At 41.8% G+C, this 21812-nt stretch overlaps 2 protein-coding genes across 2 annotated transcripts; both read left to right on the forward strand.

Moving 5' to 3' along the window:
- The first annotated feature begins 173 nt into the window (after positions 1-173).
- On the forward strand, positions 174-16654 carry LOC124669351 (eIF-2-alpha kinase GCN2). Its single transcript, XM_047205979.1, has 30 exons — positions 174-320; positions 1136-1207; positions 1300-1359; positions 1434-1539; positions 2552-2656; positions 3386-3850; positions 4610-4735; positions 4838-4924; positions 5018-5104; positions 5213-5309; positions 5922-6039; positions 7116-7170; positions 7258-7424; positions 8256-8443; positions 8933-9081; positions 9238-9487; positions 9909-10167; positions 10289-10385; positions 11030-11110; positions 11246-11302; positions 11428-11559; positions 11633-11719; positions 11957-12065; positions 12146-12282; positions 13742-13846; positions 14794-14882; positions 14983-15085; positions 15173-15292; positions 15841-15983; positions 16113-16654. The coding sequence occupies exons 1-29, from the start codon at positions 202-204 to the stop codon at positions 15949-15951; spliced, it is 3738 nt and encodes a 1245-aa protein (XP_047061935.1). The 5' UTR covers positions 174-201; the 3' UTR covers positions 15952-15983; positions 16113-16654.
- Positions 16655-18824: 2170 nt separating this feature from the next.
- On the forward strand, positions 18825-19718 carry LOC124678076 (probable calcium-binding protein CML22). Its single transcript, XM_047214010.1, has one exon. The coding sequence runs from the start codon at positions 18825-18827 to the stop codon at positions 19521-19523; it is 699 nt and encodes a 232-aa protein (XP_047069966.1). The 3' UTR covers positions 19524-19718.
- Positions 19719-21812: the final 2094 nt, after the last annotated feature.

The following is a 21812-nucleotide window of genomic DNA, read 5'->3' on the forward strand; positions in this document are numbered from 1 at the left end:
TTGCCCCTCCATTCCACGTCAAAACCTCCTCGCCGGGCGCAAACCCAACATAGATCCCCTCCTCGTCAGACCTTCTCTCCGGCCTCCCGCAACCGGAATATCCAATCCGATCGAAACTGCCCTCCCTTGGGCCCCAATCGCCACCGCCGCCGCCGTCGCACCCCTTTGGTTCGCTGCCGCGGCCGCGCGCGCTCCGCTCCGATGGGGCACAGCGCGAGGAAGAAGAAGAAGCGGGGCGGAGCCGGGCGCAAGGCGGGCAAGGACCACGCCGCGCAGCTCGAGGGCGACCAGACCGCGCTCACCGACGAGCTCACTGCGCTGTAAGCCCCCATTGCACTAGTTATCCTCGCTTCGCAGATTTCGTGTTGCGCCGCTGCGCAATCTGTGAGCCCAGTGTTGTTCCTCTACTCGATTACTAGTTTGGTAGCATGTGGTGCGCGCATCAGTTTAATCCGCGGCAGTTTACCTAACCAGTGCCGGTATGAGATTCTGAAGCAGTACTAGCTTATCACCTTTTGTTTTTTCGGAATTGGATTGCTCATCACCTATTTTGTTTTTGTTTTCGGAATTGGATTGCCATACTGACAGCCATAGCTTGTTCACACCCTCAGTCCTCAGATGACCTTACATTGTCTCATATGTCTGAGTGTCAGAACCCTCCGTTTGGTGATTACACATATCCGTTCATGTATACTTTTTGCTCATTGGATATGTTAGGTGCCAAGTAGATTGTAATTGTGGTTTTATACTTTTATTGCTCCATTCCTGACAACTGGCGAGTCGATGGTGGATGTTGCTAAGTCCGTAGGTGAACAACATTTTATCAACTGCGTAATTGTGATACTTGTGCCCAGCCTTATTGTTCTTCCTTTGTTTTGTAGTCACTAAATTTGAATTATGGGAGTGGATTATTATCCGGAACACTTCTTATGCATTTATATTGATTAAAGTAAACCAGTCATGGGTCTATTTTGAATTTCAGGTTGGACTAGATGCTTGTTAATAGGATAAATTTTAATTTGTTTACTCTGCAAACTGTCAAACAAAGCACTATGAAGTTTCTGTAGTTTCTCTCTGTTTTTTTGCCCTGTCCTGGTCATGTGATCTTAATGGCACCTTTTGATGCATCAATTAGGGCTGCGATTTTCCTGGAGGACTTCAAAGTAACATCAGAATCCCCTCACACCCGATTTAGCATATGTATCAGGTATTTCATTGTGTGATCTGAAACATACTTATAAATGTGTCACTATACATTTTACTAACTAAAGGTCTGGTATCAATGAACAACATAAATAGGCCTTACTCTGACGGCATGGGCTTTGGGGATTTAAATGTTTCGGCTATTCTGGATGTAACGTAAGTATTTTTGTTTAAGCAGATGTGTTGTGCTGTTTGCACTAGATGACATCCATCTTTTGATTATAATATAGTTGCTTTGCTGGTTACCCTCACAAGTGCCCAAAGTTGCGAATCATACCTGAGAAAAACTTGTCTAAAGAGGATGCTGATCGTCTACTTTCCCTTCTTGTTGATCAGGTATATTTGATTTTAACTGACTTTATTACCTGTCACTATTTGTTGGATCCTTTTCAAAGAGAGCATCTGAGTGGTGAGTGCCCATGATTTGCAACTTGCAATTGATTAAAAAGATATCATGACTTATGTAAAGGTCAGAATTAGAGGATGAGGAGATCAAGAGATATAAGATCTTGTGTTAAAAAAAGTTAGATGAGACAAGATGTGTTCACAGTTTGTTTAGGGCATTCGGTTTATCTGTTTGATCATTTTTTTTGTTTGTAGTTTCTTAGTTGAAGGTGGACGAACACACCACTGGCACTCATTCACCATTTATGTCTATATAAATATATTTGTAGAGAACCTGCAAACAAGTGTTTGCACCATTAAGAGGAGAAGCAAATAGAGACAAGAACTGGACAGCAAGTGCTGGGATCAAATATGGAGGACAAGGGGCACAACTCTAACTACAATGACACAACTAACCTAGCACACACATACTAACACTTTGACCCTTACCACTAAAAACAAAAAGTAGAGATAATAATAGCAACACGACCCTTAATAGTAAACATAAGAAACCTCATTCAAGTTTGTGCCTTGCAGACTAAAGATCATATTGTGCTATGTAGTTTTCCTGTAAATGTAGTTTTCATTGGACCGTTGTTAGTCATGGAACTATGCCATACCGGAAAATATAAGGGCAATACAGGCTCTGCATGTGGCATTCCTTTATGACTTGTTTGCATTCAAATGGTAAAGCAGGCTGTGTGCCTTTCTTGGCAAGTATCTAGAGTAGCATTCAAAAGCTGGGCATTCTACAGTTTTATTCCAGTGAAGTAAATAACTATAAAGTATTTTATTCAAATTTTGGTTATAAAGATTGCCAAGACAATTTATGTTTCAGTATTATCTTATTAAATTCAATTTTAGATTTTGTGACAACAATGTGCATTGTGATAATTAGCTTCCTTAGTATGCTTAGGTGTTCATGCACTAACATTTCTGACTCATCTTTTGTGTTTGTTATTAGGCAAACATTTATTCCCGAGAAGGGCGTGTTATGATTTTCGATTTGGTAGAGGCTGCCCAAGAATTCCTGTCAGAAATTGCTCCAGCTATCGATTCAACAAGCAGTGTAAGTCAATCTATTCATGGCAATCAGTAAAAATATATGACATGGGACCTGTGGCCCTTTCCATTTGTATGTGTTTAGTGAAACTAAGAATCCATTGTTCATAAATAATTTAACAATCCAGATTCATCGTTTGAGCTGGCCATGTTTTATTGACTTAAGGTTCCTTGGACATCATCTCCTCCTATTGCTCATTGATGTTGGCAATGTAGATGAGCTGTCTTTTCTTGTTTATTTCCGCCTCGTTAGCTAAAGTTGCTTTTAACTTGGGATTATAATCTATACGTCACCTTCTTAGGTTAATATACTACACACTCTTGTCTTGTTGTGCTTCTAGTTTTGATTCTTTTGGTCAGCTAATTTTATCATATTTACCTCAGATGTTTCTTGGTAGTTGGCACACCATGTTGATGATGTATACTGTGAACTGTTTGATATTATTGTCATGGTTTTTAAAGCCTCCTCTTTAGGACGCTTAAGCGATAGAGCCACCACTCCCAGCGCCTCACCGCTTTAAAAACCATGATTTTGGTAGTGCTCCGTTCCGCACAAGAAATAGCCTAGCTCTACTAAGGTACTGCACTTCTGCACCACATTGGAACTTCCCAGGATTTGATGTATGCATGAGATTACTTATTTTTCTCTGTCATCGGTAGATAAAATTATCTTGTTTTGTTCTCGAGTTTTAGTGTAAATAACATATCTGATGAGGCTTATTATCCTATGGTGCAGGCTCCTCACTTGGCCTCAGACACAATACATCAAACAACTGATGCAAATGCTAAAGTTAGCCTTGAGAATGGTCCTTACCCTGGAATCTCTTACATTTATAACTCATTCGATCTGTTTAGTCAATTGTATGATGATAATAGTTGGCAAAGGCAAGGTTTCGATCCGACAACTGATAGTGCCAGGAAAACTATTGGATCTCCAGTCCAGTCAAATGTCAGAAGCAAGAGGAAAACAGTCGATGAGAAATCCCGTTTTTCAGCTGATAAGATTAATGCTGCAAAAAGTTCATCTCGGGATAATGCTGAACAGCATGCCATAAAGCATGGTAGTAAACGAGAGGTAGTTCCAAGTTTACATGTTGTTGCAGAGGAGACCGATAATGACAGCAAAACTTTGTCCACAAGCAATGGAGGAGGTATGTCAGATAATCCAGATAGGAGTTCCAGCAGTGTACATGAACCTGAGGTAATAAAACAACACTCCTATAGGTTTTTGGTGCTTTAAGATTTCTTTTGAATGCATGATGCCTTGTCATTTGCATATTTTCAACGAAAAGGAGATAACTTAAGGTCACATGTTACTTAAAGGACAGTATGTTTCAAGGATTGAATGGGTACCATTATGAAGAAGGCGAATATAATAATAATATTTTGAAAGAATTGTTTATGATTTGACTTTCTAAATGAACTTTCGAGCGTTGTTGGACATCCCACCTTTTTTTATGGCTTTGGGTTCTTTATTACAATGTTTTGTAGGTATTATTATGTTGCTTAGTTATAATGTTTTATTGGCAAACATCTTATGTGCTACTTTCCATCTATGCCCTTGTTTCAGTATCTTAATGCTTTTCTATCTGGTTGATAGGTTGCATGGCTATACATTGTACCTCGGGATCATCTTTTCTTACAAAAAGACAAATGTTTGTTTGATTGTTTTTTTTTTGTGAAATCTGATGGTTTGCTCGAAGTGGATCATTGATGTGTTTTAGTAAATATGCATTGTACCAGATATTAACCGCAATGTGACTTAGCATACTGCCTTGTTAACCGCAATGTGACCTATTTGTCTGTGTAGAGTACACCATGTAACTGAAAATTCTGCTCCCACTTTACTACTATATATTCTATGTTTCTGCTTGCTTTTGAACATTCACGTCTACACTGATTTAGTTAAGTGGCTCTTCCAGAATGCTTAATCTGACCACATATTTGTCAATCCTTGCAGGACTCTGACCTTGACGATGAAGCTTGGAATGATGAAGGTTCAGACTCTGGCTCTTCAAATGCACTATCTTATGTTTCAGACATGCTTGATGATGCTGCACGAAATAAGAAAAGGGATTTAATTCTGGTATTCCTTTTTCATCTTTTTTATTTCAAATGAGACTTCCTCCTATCTTCTGTTTAAGAGAATTTATGCTTAATTGGTGATCATATTTGGTATCTTCATTAGGTACACTTGCTTCGGCTAGCCTGTGCGTCAAAAGATTCTCTGTCAGCTGCTTTGCCAGAAATATCATCAGAGTTATGCAACATAGGGGTGTGTACATCTAGAAGTGTTATATGTTTTCTCGTGGAATTTTCTTTATCACTGTTCCCAATTGAATGACCTACATATTTTGTTGTTAACCAGGTTCTTTCTGAATGGGCTAAGAAATTAATCTCTGAATCTCCTGCTGTTTTTGGGGAAACTTTTGATCATGTTTTTGGGCAACAAATGGTATGCACACCTGCTAATATTATGCTAACTCATGATTTACCTCCACCGATACAAATATAGTGTTAATCATCTCTAATTATGAAGTGGCTCTCTGATGACATAAAATAGATCTCTTCAGAATGTTCTGTATTTTGGAGGGCTGACAGTTCATCATCTAGGCCAAATTCCCGTTATTTGAATGATTTTGAAGAGCTCCGTTCACTTGGTGAGTGTCTTACTTAAGGGTGTTTTGTGACTATCTCAGGCCGGACCTATCAGTTGTTGTTTCTGAAGAATTTGAGTTGGAATTTGTTCAATTAGCGCCTTCTATATTATGTAATGAAGTTCTAGTACATGATACATTTTGAAAAGTTCATACATGATCGAGACCATAAGGAATGGGATTCATAAAAATATCTGAGGCTAACTGAGCTGGGTTATATAGGCCTTCTGGCAGTAGGTCTTAGCTCCATGTACTAACAGTAAGTTACTAACACAGTGTTGCTGGCTTGTTTTGTAATTGATTTCTCATTTGATATGGTTAGTAAAAAATCAAGTTCAGATATTCATTTGATATACAGTACTAATTTTTTTTTTTATGTTAAACCAATTTGATTTTCTTTTGATATGGCAAGTAAAATTGTTATGTTACAATAATTGATAGTACAAGTTATGGGTTGGTGCTGTCATATGTCCTCCATTCTTGCTCATTTTAGAGTAGTTTAGTATACGCTAAAAAACTGCACCTTAGCATTGAATTTGTGGTGATGTATTGTAACTTTCTCTATGCTTTTTCATGGCTTATAACATATAACTTCTGAGACGTCATGTATGATAGGTCAGGGGGGCTTCGGTCGTGTTGCATTGTGCAAAAACAAGCTTGATGGGCGCCAATATGCTGTAAAAAAGATACGCCTCAAGGATAGAAGTCCCCAAGTGAATGAAAAAATACTAAGGTTTTTATATCTCGAATCTTATCTTCTAGTTCAAATGTGCTGTCGCATCATGTTGTTGTTCTTTCCCTTTCATGTACTTATTTGGAATTTGTCTTTATGGAGGAAGCAAAAACCATTCCTTTGTTTGCTACTTGGTACATCATTATTCACCTGAGCATACCTGCTCCGTTAGAAAAAGAAAGGAATATCTGCAAACTTCAAAATGAAAATGTACTTATTTATTTTGTTAAAAGTGTTGGTTTTTGTTCTTGCGCAAAAAAGACATGGGATGGTGGAATAATCTAGCAATTATATGTGTACCAAATTTGACTTATTGTCCTGGGAGCAAAGCGTGCCATTTTTTCTGCAAAAAATTGCAAGTGCACATAGTATTGTCACATGCACATATGTCTATGTCTTTATGATGTTGACTTAAGCAAAAAAGAATCTGCAATTTCACTGTTGCCTTGATAGAAACTGTTGAGATGACTCACTGAGTACTAACATGTTCTAAAATTGGTTTGATAGTAGTATACTATATAGCTCCCAGAGTTTCAGTAGTGTATCTTTAGACATAGTAATACTATGTAAATTCATGTTGCTTCCGTGTTGATAATTGGCCAGTAACAGAGTAACTTTATCTTTTCTATATTAAAACAATTCCAGCATTATCATTCCGGATTATACTATATGAGCCCGTATAACTATCAACTCTTAAGTACCCTAATTCGCCCCTACCTCCCTCTGATCCCAGTGAAAGTCATTTTGAACATTGACACGGCTCTAAGATGACACTTTGACCATCAATTTATGTGAAATATGTTGCCTCACCCAATAAATAACTATATTTTATGAAAATATATCTGATAGTGAATCTAGCAATGTCAATTTCATCGTGCTGATGCTGGTAATGTTTCTACTTTGATGGTAAATGTTGATGCAATTCTGGAATGATTTTGTTTGGAATCAGAGAGAGTAGTACTTCATATATTTGCAGTATTTCAAATTCTTTTTTGTGTTGTTTGTATTTAGGGTTTTCTCCAGCATCCCTGATCTCTTTCCTTATTATGTAATTAATATTTTGGCGAGGTGCTCAGAGAGGTTGCCACACTTTCACGGCTGCAACATCAGCATGTTGTTCGCTACTACCAGGTGATTTTTCGTGCACATGTGTTTTTTCTCCTCAGAAGTTACAATGTTATACAGTTCTATCTCTTACCTGCGTCTTTGACTTGTCAGGCATGGGTTGAAACTGAATATGGTCATCATCATGTTCTGAATACTGGTGCGTCACGCACTGCTGATAGCTCTTTGTATAGCTTTGACGACATCAGCTTATCAGATGCCGGCGCTGGAAATAAGCAGGAATCCACATACTTGTACATCCAAATGGAGTATTGTCCTAGGTACGTTTTAATACATTATGCACCAGGAAAAGATTTGTAGGAATATAGTGTCTAAACCTGGGCCCTGCTCAGTTATAGTGAAACTGTGGTGCTATTTGGAGTATTTAGTGCACATCAATTGAAAGAAATAGGAAAAACATCAGATGTGAGCAACACGACAACACTGCATCTCTGGGGCTGTCATTACCTACAATGAAAAATTAAACGAATGAGTACTTGACCTGAGGAAAACATGATCTGATTTTCTTGGCATCTGCGATATCTAAAAAGATGAGTACAGGTATATGAGGAGTGATGTTGAATATGCCTACTTCTAGACCATGTGGTAGCAGACTAACTTGTGGGTTGCATGTTTTCAGGAGCTCAGGCAGGTAGGCTTTTCATGGTTGGGCCTGGCTAGGGGTTACCTGTTAGCTTGATTGCTGACCCGGTAGATGCTAGTAGCCTAGCATAGTAGTTTCATTTTACATACTTGTTTTAGAAGGAATGGATGCCGATATTTTGAGAATAAAGAAAATATTAGATACTCCTCCGATTCATATTACTTGTTGCTAGTATGGATGTATCTAGAACTAAAATGTGTCTAGATACATCCATATTAGAGACAATTAGGGAGTATATGGTTATAAAAGGGTCAATCGTAAACATCTAAGCTGGGTCATGGGAATGATCTTTGGTCTGAGAATTCAGATTGTTACGATTGTGGAGTGTGGTATCATTCTGTAACTATGTTTTGGTCATGTAATTGCACCATACTCATACTGTTAACTAGGATATTGATAATGGTTGCTCTTTATCGAACTTGTTTTGACTTTTGAGGGTTGTTTGCAGGACCCTGCGTCAGGACTTCGAGACATATAGTTCATCTTTTAATGTTGACCATGCATGGCATCTATTTCGGCAAATTGTGGAAGGCCTAGCACATGTTCATAGTCAAGGAATCATACACAGGGACTTGACACCTAGCAACATATTTTTTGATGTGCGCAATGATATCAAAATTGGGGATTTCGGCCTTGGTAGGTGCACTTCCTGATGATATTAGGAACTGACATTGCTTTGCAATTGGTTGATATTGATTTTAATGTCCATCTTTATGTATTGGTTAAGCAATAATTCTTAATGTTTTGTGGAAAATGTAATTAACCGTGATCTTGTGCTTCTTCCCATAGTTTTGATGCTATGAATCATGTGGTTATTCTCTATCAATCAGTATTCCTACTTTTACCATCTATTTTTTAATCTGAATTTTTGGTTGCTTGGAAAATTTCGTACTACCGTAATGTTAAATACCATATGAGTTTACCATTTCAATCTCTTTCTCCCATATGCTGACATTTGAATATCGAATGAATCCATTAATCTAGTTCAGTCATGCTTTACTTTGTTATGGCAAGTTCTTTAGCTTTGACCTCTCCTGAATTACAGGGATTTTCTGTTTAGTTGATTGCCAACTCCAGGTGATTGAGGGAAATTTGAACTGAAAACATTTTTTTCATTGTTCTCAGCCAAATTTCTAAAGCTGGAGCAGCTGGATCATGACCTATACCTTCCTACTGAAGCAACGGGCGTTTCAATGGATGGAACAGGTCAAGTTGGTACATATTTTTATACTGCACCTGAGGTAGAGCAGAAGTGGCCACAGATAAACGAAAAGGTCAGAATCTAGAGTTCCGATTCCTTTACTATACTACGATAAACAAATAGAATTATATGTGTGTTAAAATTGAGCTATTGCATTCTTATGATAACAACTTGATGCCAACTATCGTAGTTTCCAAACTTATTTGAGTTTTATTTTTGCCATTTTCAGGTTGACATGTACAGTGCGGGAGTTATATTCTTTGAGCTTTGGCATCCATTTTCGACAGCAATGGAAAGACATCTTGTTCTCACTGATCTTAAACTGAAGGGAGATCCTCCAGTATCATGGACAACTCAATTTCCTGGCCAGTCAGTTCTATTAAGACGCTTAGTGTGTCCAAGTCCCTCTGAACGTCCATCTGCTGTTGACCTTCTGCAAAACGAACTACCTCCTCGGATGGAAGACGAGTGGTTAAATGGTAAGCTTTTGACCTCTGTGCATTGACGTTATGATGATTGCTATTGTTTTTTTAATTGTTGAAACTTAAGTTTGTACAATTTTGCTGTGGTCCCGTTTGGGCGTTGTCTGTTTTATGCCTTTATGTGCTCCTGTCTGTGCATTGTACTTTGTTGTTTGATTTTGTTGACTGAAGTTTTGCTGCACAAGTGAAGACTGTTTGTCTGCTCTATGGACTACGGTACTCGCTTTGCGGGCTTCATATTTATTTTTTCAACATTGGTGTATGCACCTCTTATCATCTTGGACCTTTAATGCAAATTTGTATGAGCCTGTTTTTACATAAATGTTGCAACCTTCTTAAATCGAGTACCCCTATATTTGAAGTGGCAGCTTGGTCTGTTCGGCTTATTTTTGTTGCTGCTTTTGTGTACTTGATGCAGATGTACTTAGGATGATACAGACACCAGAAGACACTTACGTTTATGATCGAGTTATATCTACTATATTTAATGAGGATCGTCTGGACGCCAAGATGCAATCTCAGCATGAAAGCAGTAAAAAATCAATTTGTAAAAATGATAACAGTGAACTCCTGGATTCCATCATTGAGGTCAGCAAAGAGGTTTTTAAGCGACATTGTGCTAAAAGGTTCCAAATATCACCACTACATTCATTGGATGGGAAATTTACTGAAAATAGGTGTGTTTGAATTCTAGCCCACGTAGCTGATGAATATTTAATGTACAAAAAGGGGAAACAAATGACTTTCTGTGACAGATACTCTGTACTGAAAATTATATTATTATTTGCAAACTTCTAGTGGAAAGACAGTGAAGATCTTAACCCAAGGAGGAGAGATGCTAGAACTTTGCTATGAACAGCGGACACCATTTGTTATGTCCATTGCTGCTAACCAGGTTCGTAACAAGTTGATATATTTCACTTTTTGTTGATTTTCTTATTTTTATGTTTATAATAGTTCTTTCCTAGTTGTGTGAATTTGTATGCCTTGATTTTTATTTATTTTACATGACATTTTCTCCTAAATTTTAAATCAATTTATTCATTTCCTTTTTTTTTTCAAAGAATAAAAGTATGGTTGCTGATTGAAGATTTTCTAAAAAGTTATATATCTGTATTAGTTGGTGTCAAGTGCAGTAGTACCCTAGTCCTTACGTACACACTTTTCTGTGTGGCACCTGTACAGACGATAGTTTGGCAAAGTGTAATAGTCAACCAAGCATGCCCAGGAAGGAATCTAAAAATTTAGCCATATTACTCTTTTATGATCTATTCCAGTGTCCAGACTATAGTGCATGTATACCTTATGTAATCTCATTTGCTATGTATCCTCCTAATGGTTTGATACTTTTTGTGCATCCTGGTAATATTCATCCAGTGTAAGTCAAGTTGGACGTTCAGCGAAAGCGCTGTTTTGCGATTTTTCTTAGAGCATACGATAATCATCTTTCTTTTTAATGGTTTCACTCTTCACTTACATGAGATTGCCGATGAGTAAGATGATGAATAGCTAATGCTTACTCACACGGTTCACTTGCAGATATCATCATGTAAACGCTATGAAGTATCATGGGTTCATAGAAGAGCAGTTGGCCATTCAACCCCTTTTCGCTTTCTTCAGGTAAATGCATTATATGTATTGAATTGTCATTTACGTCCAACAGGATTATAATATATCCTTCTTTGCCTTTTGTTTCTCTCTTGAAATCATTTCCAGAATCCATCTATAAAGGTTGTGTTCATATCTTCTTTTCAGGGTGATTTTGACATTATTGGAGGTTCTTCACCGATAACCGAGGCCGAAGTTATTAAGGTAAGTTCTTACTTTTTGCAAACAATTCATTCCAAGTAGGTACACAACTACCACGGAAGGTTCTTTTAACATTGAAGATGTACTTTTGTTTTGTGGCATAAACAATTACTTCCATGCAACCATAGGTGGCTTTGGACCTTGTAAGACGTTTTTATGATTCGAAGGCAATAGTTATTCGTCTGAATCACAGCAAACTCGCTGAAGCAGTTTGTTCCTGGGCAGGAGTTCCTCAGGAACGAAGACAGAATGTTGCTGAGGTATGATACTTCTCCACAGTTTCTGTAATTTTTGGAATCATTTTATCTAATACTTATCTTTTCCTTTGCTCAGTTTCTATCTTCTACGCTAGTTCAGTTTTGTCCAAATAAGGCAGATCGTAAGTCACAATGGAGTTTCATTCGAGGGCAACTGTTACAGGTATAGCCAGCACTAACAACTAGTTGAATGCTCCACAAGTAGGAAGCATTAGTATGTTTATGGGTCACACACTCTCATCAACTGTATTACATTTTATCTTCTGTATTACACTTTGTTTTGTGAAGAGCATGCTACTACTTTTGTTGTGAAACTTTTAGTTACACATATGAACATCATAAAATAAACATTCTGTGGAAAATAGTTTCCATGGTTTAAGCTAATTCATGAGTGAACCAGGATCTTCGTCTTTCTGAAGAAGTTGTTGAGAAGCTACATAAAGCAGATCAGCGGTTTTGTGGATCTGCAGATCTAGTACTTGCTAGATTAAGAGGGACCCTGTTCTATGGTAGTCGCTCTTACCTTTTGCCATAGTTGCTTACATCTAGGAATATCTAAGATCTCATCATTGCGTGTGTTCCTTTGTAGATAAATCTGCGTGCAAGGCTCTTGATGATCTCTCCACTTTCCTCAAATGTTTGAGGGTATGGTCAGTTGAAGAACATATTACCATTGATGTACTCATGCCTCCTTCAGACTATTACTACACAGATCTGTTTTTTCAGGTGATGAACCTTAACTACCCTTTCTTTTCAGTATTTTAAATCATTGACAGTCCTTTTTTTTGGGAGAATCTATGTTATTCCTCTTGTTCAGTATAGGCTGTATATCATTATCAAGCTATATTTACTACTAGTTTGTCATATAGGAAGACGTGACAAAAGGTAAAGCACCTGCATTTTTCTTCTCGATCTTAAGCTCAGTTATATAGATGCAAGTGGGCCAACATTAGGGTACCCTCTACCCTCTTTAATACAACAAAATGAACTAACTTTTGTGATGACATCATCATTTTCCAAAAGTGAGTTCAATTTTTTGCACTAAAGAGGGTAAAGGGTACCCTATTGTTGACCCCCTTGCATCTATAGATGGGACTTGGTTCCCATTTAACCAATGGTTAGGTTAACCTAACCTAAAATAGAGCCCAATGGGCCAAACGGTTAACTCCCAAACCCATTTAGGTCCTTTAGGTTCGTTCCGAATAATCCAAAGGTTAACCCTCACCTCCACACATACACCTCCCGACGCCAAGCGCCGCTGCCTCCCGAGCGCCGCCTTCGCTAGTCGCCACCGATGAGCTGCCCGCCCTCGTGCCTCCCGGGCGCTGCCGTCACCATCCGCCCTCCCTTACATATCCTCCACATCTCCCGAGTCCCAGGCGGAAGCCACCATGCCTGGAACCTGTGCCGCCGGTAGGTGAAGCAGCAGCTCATCCTTGTCCGCCTATGCGACCACGTTGTTGGTTGGGATTAAGTAGGGTAGCCTCCCCTCCATCGAATCGGGCCAACATCAACGCCTCCACGGCTCCAGCTTGCAAGATCTGATTTGCATCCAGCTGCGGCTCCACTCTCAAGATTCATCTCTGCGATGCAGCAAACAACGAGCTGTACTAGATAGCTGAACGGCTTCTGAATGAATACTGAATTACTGGGCAGCTTCAGTTCCGAAGGTTAATTGTGGTTTCTAACGAAATTTAGAAATCGCAGATCCTGTCATGTGCATGTACGATTGTTGACGTGGAATCTGTTATTCTGAAAATACTTGAAACTTGTCTGTCATTTTGAATATGCTTGTGAATTGTTAGTTTTTTTTAGCAATGGTCATGTTGATTTCCGAGCTGACAAATCAAGCTTTGCAAAAGCTCTGCAAATTGCCATCGTTACATAAAATAAAAATGGTTAAAACCTAAATAACCAATGGTTAACCATTTAAACCGTATTAACCTAATGGTTAACCTTATTAACCTTTTAAACAAAACGGTTAAATAGGTTCGAATCCGAAAAATAAATGGTTAACTAAGTCCCATCTTGACTTACATCTCTACTCATATATGATTTAAAAGATGGTATATTAATATGTGCAAAGCATGCTTTAGTGTTAATGTGTTATTATATTAACTGAAACTCAACATATATCTTATTAATCATTACTGTGGTATATGCTATTAATCGTGTATTCTCATAGATCTACTCAAAGGAAGGTAATCCTGTGGCAAGTTCCCATGAAAAGTTGATGGCTGTTGGAGGACGATATGATATGTTGATGGAACAAGCTTGGGATAAAACATATGTAAGTTGTACTTGTGTCTTACTGTATGCTTGAGGGGACGTTGAAAGTATGAAAGGGTTTGCAGTAATAAGTAACTAGAAATAGATAACACGAAACCTTTATGTAAGTTGTACTTATGTCTTACTGTATGTTTGAGGGGACGTAAAGTATGAAAGGTTTTGCAGTAATAAGTAACTAGAAATAGATAACACAAAATCTTTGCCTGGTAAATATGACTGATGACCTCTTAAAGTCTTTGAACCCTGTTTATTACACATTATGTTCATAGAAGGTGACTTGCAAGGGGAGGGATGAATTCAGCGGAATAATGCGTGCCAGTTACCACTGCACCAAATGTTCTATTTTGCAGCCCTTTCACCAGCAATGCCATGAAATGTGTGTGTAATTTTGTTTCTTCCTTTTGGACTGACTTAAGATAATAGACAATGTGCCTCCACAGTTGGGCTTCTTGCTGTACACAAACAAAATGTCATGAAATGGATCTTTTCTGGCTTTAGAAGTAGAGTAACAAGGATACATATTATGTATTATGCGCACTTTGTGTACACTTTCCACCATCCACCATTCATCCTACAACACTAATTAGGGAAGAAGGGGCAGAGTATGTAATGAGTAGAAGGTTGAGAAAATTCTTTGCAGTTATTTGTACCTTAGCCATCCCCTGGAAAAGATTGCTCCCTTTCAAAGGGCACACAAAAACAATATGATCCGACTTATTTGTACTGTAGCCATCCTCTGGAACACATTGTTCCTTTTGAAAGGGAGCTTCACACGCTGCACAAAAACAATATGATCCGACTTAGGAAATCCTGATCCATAGATATTCAGTGGCTGCAATTTTCTACAATAGGAAAACCAGGCTGGAAATGATTGCTCCCTTTCAGATGATCGAAATGAAAGACTCTCAACTGATTTCAGTGTTCAAACTTGTATTGATAATTTCACAGAAAACCAAACCCCCCGGTGCTGTTGGTGTGAGCATTGCACTTGAGAAATTCCTTCCTAATAATCCTGCATCTGACGTTGGATTGCCAAGGTTACACAATTCTTCATATACTTGCTATACTGCATTTCATTTCCCCTTCTAATGGGCCGATGGGATTTCCTTGGACGCTATTATTTTTTTTGGACTTCAGGATTGAACATAGCATCAGTGTACTTGTCTGTTCAAAGGGCGGCGGTGGACTCCTAAACGAACGTATGGAACTTGTTGAAGAACTGTGGGAAGCTAACATAAAGGTTTGTTATACAGAAGTCATGCTACAAGGGTCAGTGGGTAGTGTGATTCCTTTTCCAATGGTACTTATTGACTTTTACTATTACCAGGCCCAATTTGTACCTCAGGAAGACCCAAGTCTTCAAGAACAATATGAGTACGCCAGTGATCATGACATCAAATGCCTTGTATTTATCACTGAAGGACTTTCGCAAACAGATCTTGTGAAGGTAAATATGTTGAGGCCAAGTTACCTTGTCGTGCTCATACATGTTAAAGCGTATCATATCTTCCTCACAAAATAAAAAAATAAGCCTCAAAAGAAATTAGTTACAGTATGCTTTGATTTGCACTTGGGTGCACTCCATGTTTCTAATTGTATGTTTCTGCTTGGAATACTTCTCAAGTGTCTTGAATTTATAAGAACAACTTCACATCTTTTCAGTAGCACTGGGTATATGGAAATGATTGGGTTGCTGCTTTGATCTGAAAAAATGTGCCACATCATTTTTTTTTCTGCTGTCCTTTTATTTGAGAAGCGTTTTATCCAGTTCATGCCTTTTTTTTTTTTATCATTCACCGCTCAGGCTTTTGCTCCATCGATTTGCGCCCTATATTTGATAAGTGTTTTATCTAGTTCTGAAAGTTCTGGTTCTTTTTGAAGCAAATCATGCATGAACATAATGCTATATTAAGTATCGTTGCAAAATTTTCCAGAAGTAATGCTGCAAGGCCCCTCGCTCCAGCTCTCACCCACAGTTATGTGCTTTTGATTCAGGTTCGACATCTTGATGCAAAAAGGGAGAAAGAAGTTAAAAGAGAAGACATTGTAAAGTTCCTATCTGATGCAATATCTTTGCAATTCAAAAATCCTACAATCTGGAGCTGATCGGCAGCTGGTCCGTAGTGACAGTTTTTCAGGTTTGCTCTGCCAAAGGATATAGCAGTGTCAGACTTCATCACAATAATACCTTTCTTGAGTAGTCTTTCCTACTGCGGGAGTAATTTCAGTTAGTTTGTGGCCACTAATTTTATTCTGTGAACTTCCAGGTGTAAAAATTGTTGCCTGTTCAAGCTTATGATGGACACCAAATTGATTCACGATTGCTACAGTGAGTACATGCAGCGAGGTAACTGATGGCAATCTTGGTTGGCCTTCCATGGATCAAGATTATGCAGGGTGGCATCAATCTAAGACAGTGGTTGATTGCTGGTTTGGTGTAAGCCTTTTTTGAAGATATGCATGGTGGCTTTGATGCAAATTGATGGATAGCTGCTGAAACGCAATCGTAGCTGCACTTTGTGGACCTGTGATTAGGTAGATGTGGAGAGCAGATGCTGCAATGTGATCATTAAGGTGGAAGAGTGTTCACTGTTTTTGCTGACAGCTGAACGGCTGTGCAACCCGGTTCACCCAGTTTTTGCCCATTCCATTTTCCTCTTCTAATTCTTCTACAGGTCAGTCTTGTGCATAGTTCAGATAGTTTACGATCATAGTTCAGATATTTTTGCAACTAGGTGAGCTTGGAGAAAACAAGTCAGTGTAGTCTTGATACCTACTTATCAATATATCATCGTCGAGGTTGAATGCATGAGGCTCCGTGTTTCCCTGTATCTGTGTGGCTGTATGTAATCTGGAAGTTTGCACAGTGCGCCACTTGCTTCCGTTTTCTGACAGCGTTTTCATTACTGTACTAAGTACCAACCGAGCATGAGAGGCCGGTGTCGTGATGCTGCCCGTTGCCTGCTGTCACTTCTGTTTGAGCTCTTTGTCAAACTGAACACCACCCTGATTTTGATATAAGCTACTGTCCGTCCGTCTGTCACTGCTCGGACCATTCTATAGCTCTTCTTTATGCGCATTGCTCGCCTGCCGGCTGGAAATTCGCACCATGTACCGCGAGCCGCACATGGAGTGCCATTGAAGAAGGAATCCATCGCCCTCTCCCAAGTCTCCTCCTATCACTATTGAGCTAACCAAGGATGTCCAAACGATGCTTAACACAGGGATTAATCTACCAAATCCAGTGCACGCGCATCACGAATCACAGCCTCACAGGTCAGTTCCAGTTGTGAATGCCACCCTTTTCAATTCGCGGTCCCATCAATCATACTGTGCCAAAGATGAGCTGCAATATGGCACTAGTATGTAATATGGGCCTGGAGAAGTGTATCGGCCTGTCGGCACGTGAGGCCCGCTCGGGCCCCACGTGCGCCCACACGCACACCTGTCGCCCGGAGCGCGGTCGATGTCCGATCCGACGGCGAGCTCGCCGGCGACGGTCGGGCAGAGACGACCGAGATCCGCCTCCGACGGCCGGGGACGTGGCGCGTGGCCCTGTGGATGTGTGTAGTTGTCGAACCTCCCCCACGCGGTTTCGGTTGACCTATAGTTTTCTTTGCTTTTTGTTTTCTCTCTGCGGCTTAACTTGAATTGTAAAGAGGAGTGAGTGCAGACCAACTACCTGCCAAAACGCGTTTGCATGCGACATGATAATGGCCGGCCACCATTTTCGTCGGTATCGTTTTGGTAGCTCTCGCTTCTCACCCACTTTTAAAAGGCGCCTCTCGTCGCCTCCGAACGAAAACATACACCAAACTAACACCAAAGTACAAGCGGCAGGATATCCTCTTGTTCTGGAGCATTGGACGTTCAGACGTGACATGTTGTTCATTTTTATTATAAGTATATGTGCCAGTGCATTTTAACGAGAAAAGGCAAAGTAGCTCGTCCAGATATTCCGCGGGCTTCCACCTTCACATTTTTTTTGGGTGTATGTATGTTGAGTACGTGAGAGCAAGTCTTTTAGTAAGAGACAGAGCCTGATCAGATTTTATTTAAAAACTGAATTCAAATAGGCATTGTTTTCGTCCTTCTATTAGTTCGTGGGTGCTTGGTTCCCATGGATATCAATCGTGGCAACAAGTCTGAGACAGCACTGTAAAAGCCTTATGCTTTCACGACAAGACATACTCTCTATCTTCATTGTACCTTATTTTTTTAAAAAAAATAAAAAATTAGTAGTTACGCGCCTTCATGGAAAATCGTGTTATTGTGTTCCTTTTGTTCATTTGAGAGAGGATGCAAATACATGCCTTCCACAGTTCACTATAGGCCTATAGCCATATCTGACACTGATTTTCTTGGGATACAATACGCCATTAATAAAAAAAATGAGTGAATTTAAACAAGACAATAATCTAGCCAAATCATGATGTAGAAAGAGGGGGGGGGGGAGTGGAAACTAAAAAACCGATCTAGGGTTCAAAAAAAAAAAAAAAAGAAACACAATTGCTCATGTAGAAGGACATGTTCTATCTGCGCACATTAAGTTTCACAAAAAACTAACATTTTTATGTCCTGTGTAAAAAATATAAAAAAATGTCTCGAGAAATGGATTATTGTAGCACCAAAATTTATCTTTTTTACACATGGCACAAAACATGTCGGTTTTTGCTGAAACAACTTTGTGAGCATGTAACATATCAAGATATACACCAGATATTTTTTGTATTTATGTGATATTTTTAAATATAATTAAAATGCATTTCAAATAAAGGGTGCATATGCACCGGGTGCAGAAACACCCTGCCCAAAAATCCTCTCCAATTCTCCATCTACTGAACTCTTTTGACATACAAGTACATCACCTCCTCCTTTTCACAAGAAAAAGAATGCGAAAAGCAGTATAAATAGAACCATGGTCCACGGCAGAAGCTTTGCACCAACCCAACTCAACCCAAGAGAAGAGAGATCATCGAATGGCCACCGCAGCAGCACTAATACCCTCCCTCATGCCACCCTCCGGCCTCCTCTCCTACATCCCCACCAGCCTCTCCTCCATCCTCCCCGTCCGCGGCCGCGTCGAGGTGGCCTCCTCCTCGCCGCCGTCGCCTCCACCGTCCGAACCGGCCTCCTCGCCGCCGTCGAGTCCGGCAGCGTCCCCGAGCAAGATGTCGCCGTCGGGACAGACGCAGAAGCAGGCGGACGGCGCGGAGCTGGCGCGCGTGTTCGAGCTGTTCGACCGGAACGGCGACGGGCGCATCACGCGGGAGGAGCTGGAGGACTCGCTGGGCAAGCTGGGCATGGCGGTGCCGGGCGACGAGCTGGCGGCCATGATCGCGCGCATCGACGCCGACGGCGACGGGTGCGTGGACGCGGAGGAGTTCGCGGAGCTCTACCGCGCCATCACGTCCACCGGCGCCGATGAGGCCCCGGCGACGGAGGAGGACGAGGAGGACATGCGGGAGGCGTTCCGCGTGTTCGACGCCAACGGCGACGGGTACATCACCGTGGACGAGCTGAGCGTCGTGCTGTCGTCGCTGGGGCTCAAGCAGGGCCGCACCGCCGAGGAGTGCCGCCGCATGATCGGCCAGGTCGACCGCGACGGCGACGGCCGCGTCGACTTCCACGAGTTCCGCCAGATGATGCGCGGCGGCGGGCTCGCCGCGCTCGCCTGATTTGGGCGATCGATGTCCTCGCTAATTAAATGTGCGCTTGGTTGTAGGAGGTGTAGATAATCCATGTAACCCTTCTCCATACTTCTTTCTCTCTCTCTCGTTCCTTGGTTTGTTCGTTTGTTCGTACGGTATTGATGGGCTTGCCGATTAATTGTTGTATTGCTTGGGAAGAATCAAAAGGTTTCGTTATATCCACGTTAACAGTACCGTGGTCTCATGGTAATGGTATCATCCGTAAGCATCAGTGTGTCAGGAGTTGAGTTTAACTGAATCTTTTTGTTCTCTGGGACATCCATGTTCTGTACTTCGTTTAGTAGGTGAATCTTTCCGTGGCCTTGGACAGATAGTGGGTGCAACCGTTTGTTTGCTGGCATACATGCTTAGCTCAAGGCTACTACCTAGGGTGTGTGTTTGATTGTCTAGCACTGAGTCATTGTGGTAACCTTTTCTCAAGAGTGGTGGGAGTTACCAGAGCAATGATAACAAAAATAGCTGATACTAGCAAGTTAATTAGCAGTAATAGGAAGTAACAAAGATATTTAGGGTACGCCAACAACAAGAACATTACTTAAGCAGTATCAATCGGGTATTTAGGTTTTTCCGAACAGGTGAATAAACAGGTGGAAGGGCGAGGTCGGTGGGCGCCCGAGGGGCCCACACCACCCCTAGGCGCGGCCAGGGCCTAGGCCACGCCTAGACCAGGTGTGGCCACCTCGTGGCACTTCTTCGTCTCTCCTCCGGATTCCGTCTTCGTTGCAGTATAATAGGAACTTCGGCTTTTGTTTCGTCCAATTTCAAGAATATTTTCTGTACAACTTTTCTGAAATACAAAACAGCAGAAAATAGAAAACTTGCACTATGGCATCTTGTCAATAGGTTAGTTCTAAAAAATGCATAAAAGTGCAACAAATTGTAAACAAAACATATAAAAATTGGTGTAAAACAAGCATGGAGCATAAAAAATTATAGATACGTTTGCAACGTATCAGCCGTCGCTGCGGATGAAGCCACTCAGTCGTCGCTGCGGATGAAGCCACTCAGGGTCTCGGCGCCGTCCATCTATGCCAAAAAACAATTTTGATTCGTCAGGAGTCTACAATATGTGTGCAAGATGGGAGAACCCACGTCGTCGCCCATGGACACGCCAGACGCACTGCCGAACACCTGGTGGACGCTCCTGCTGTCGCCGCTGAAGAGGTTGCGGGGGACGCCGGTGCCGTCAGTCACGTGGCCGGCGTTGCTGCCCGGGACGTGATGGCGCAGATCTGGCGACGCGTTGAGGTCGGGGAAGCGGAAGGCGTCGCTGCCCCTCGGCGCCGAATCCGGTGAGAACGTCACGTTGGGGTTGACGGTCTCTCGGCGTACTCGGGGGAGTAGCGGGCGCGGCCGTCCATCTGGGACAACCGCATCTGCGAGAGCGGCTGTTGCTTCGCGAAGTACCCGACGACGAGGGTGAGCCGCCCAAGCTAAGGCACACTTCGGCCGCGGCCGCCGCCCTCGCGGCCTCGGTTTTGTGCGCCCCAGCGGCGACGCGGCGCCTTCTGCGCTCGGTCGTAATGAGTGCACTATGCGTAGCTTCGCCGGCGCCTTCGCTGACTTCACCGGAGCTCTCTTCTTCGGCGGCATGGCGGCGGCGAGGGTTTTGCGTGGAGTGAACTGGACGGGCGCGGGAGATGGAGCGACGGTTGGGAGAAATGAGCGGCGGACGAGAGGGGAATACCCTTAAAAATTGTAGGATTTGGGTTTCTATGGCTGCCAAGGCGGCCCCACTAGTGAAAACCGTCGAGGCGTTTGGTGTCAGCGCGCTTGATTCACGCCCTTTGCAAAGGAGCCGGCACGGGGTTACCTATGTTTCTATTAGGCTCGAAACCACACCGACGTTTTTTGAGACGCGCCGGTGTGAGCCCAAAAACCGCCCCCACCCCCAAATGGCTATCGGGACAGCTACGGTGGAGATGCTCTAAGAGCTGTGTCTGTCCATCGAAGCCGGGCTGTGCTGTTTGGCCCAGTTCAGGTCTCGCAGCCCGCCCGCGCCCGTGCGTGCACCAAGCCGCGCCGACTGCGCAGCGACCACGTAGGCCACGTCGCCGATCGTGCGCTCACGGCCGGACCGGCCGCGGCATTGACACGGCATGCATATGTACACCAATCGGACTGGGATTATTGTTCTGAAAACAAATCGGAATGGGATGGCAATGCCCGGCGTGCGCGCGAAAGAGACAGTCACGCGCGCGGCGTGCCATGCCGCGAGAGGTCAGCCATCCCATCCCTCACACGCTCACCGCCCAC

The sequence above is a fragment of the Lolium rigidum genome, chromosome 7 (assembly GCF_022539505.1).
Source record: "Lolium rigidum isolate FL_2022 chromosome 7, APGP_CSIRO_Lrig_0.1, whole genome shotgun sequence".
Taxonomy (NCBI): Eukaryota; Viridiplantae; Streptophyta; class Magnoliopsida; order Poales; family Poaceae; genus Lolium; species Lolium rigidum.